Raw genomic sequence first — 657 nt, 5'->3', positions numbered from 1 at the left:
TGGGAAGGAGTTAGCCAGAGGGGAGGAGGGGTAGACTAGGAATGATGCAGAGGTACAGATGCCTGCAGAGGAAGGGAGATGGAGAAAAGAACCAGTCTGGGGGACAGTCAAGGAGAAAAGACTGGCATGTCAGGTGAGGAATGGAGTGTGGAGGGGGGAGGAGAACGGAGAAGGAGACAATTCAGACATCTATGTCCCCGACTAGCCTCCTAACACCCAGTCTGTTAGCCACGTCCCATATCCCCAAGCAAAGATGCAGCGGGTGGGACCAAAGAGGGGGGGTAAAGGGATGTACCCCCATAGGGCGGAGCCTGGAGCAATGCAGTCAAGGGCAGGGGCTACGGGACCAGGATGGGCCACAGAATTTCCACCCTGGCCTTCGGCCTTCGACAAACCCCAGCACCCGAAGACGATGGCAAGTCCAAGAAAGAACGGACTAACCTCAGCCAGGCCTGAGGCCTTGAGAAGGGGGACAAGGCTGAAATACGGTATCTCAAGGGCTGGCCCTAGGCGGAGCTGCGGGTGTTGCAAGCATTGGGTCCCGGGCCCCACAGGCAGGGCTGGCACTTACGAAGCAGCTAAGCATGGAGCAGGAGACGCGGGCGGTCAGGCTCATGGTCGCGGGCGGTCAGGGCCAGCGGACATGTCCCTGGAGCC

General features: G+C 59.5%; 1 protein-coding gene across 5 annotated transcripts in view; it reads right to left on the bottom strand.

Annotated features, from left to right (window-relative positions):
- Positions 1 to 657, bottom strand: part of Mtmr4 (myotubularin related protein 4) — a 26033-nt gene that overhangs the window by 20988 nt on the left and 4388 nt on the right. For 2 of the 5 annotated variants that reach the window (XM_010620252.1, XM_010620253.1), the window contains exon 1: positions 572 to 651. The exons of the other annotated variants lie outside the window; for them this stretch is intronic. In XM_010620252.1, coding sequence (XP_010618554.1) covers positions 572 to 616 — 45 coding nt within the window. In that variant the 5' untranslated portion in view covers positions 617 to 651. Of the gene's footprint in view, positions 1 to 571; positions 652 to 657 lie in introns of those variants that run through there. 5 annotated transcript variants of the gene reach the window in all.

Source organism: Fukomys damarensis, unplaced genomic scaffold (genome assembly GCF_012274545.1).
Source record: "Fukomys damarensis isolate Sample0158 unplaced genomic scaffold, DMR_v1.0_HiC HiC_scaffold_13, whole genome shotgun sequence".
NCBI lineage: Eukaryota > Metazoa > Chordata > Mammalia > Rodentia > Bathyergidae > Fukomys > Fukomys damarensis.
This window is presented reverse-complemented; position numbering and strand designations above follow the sequence as displayed.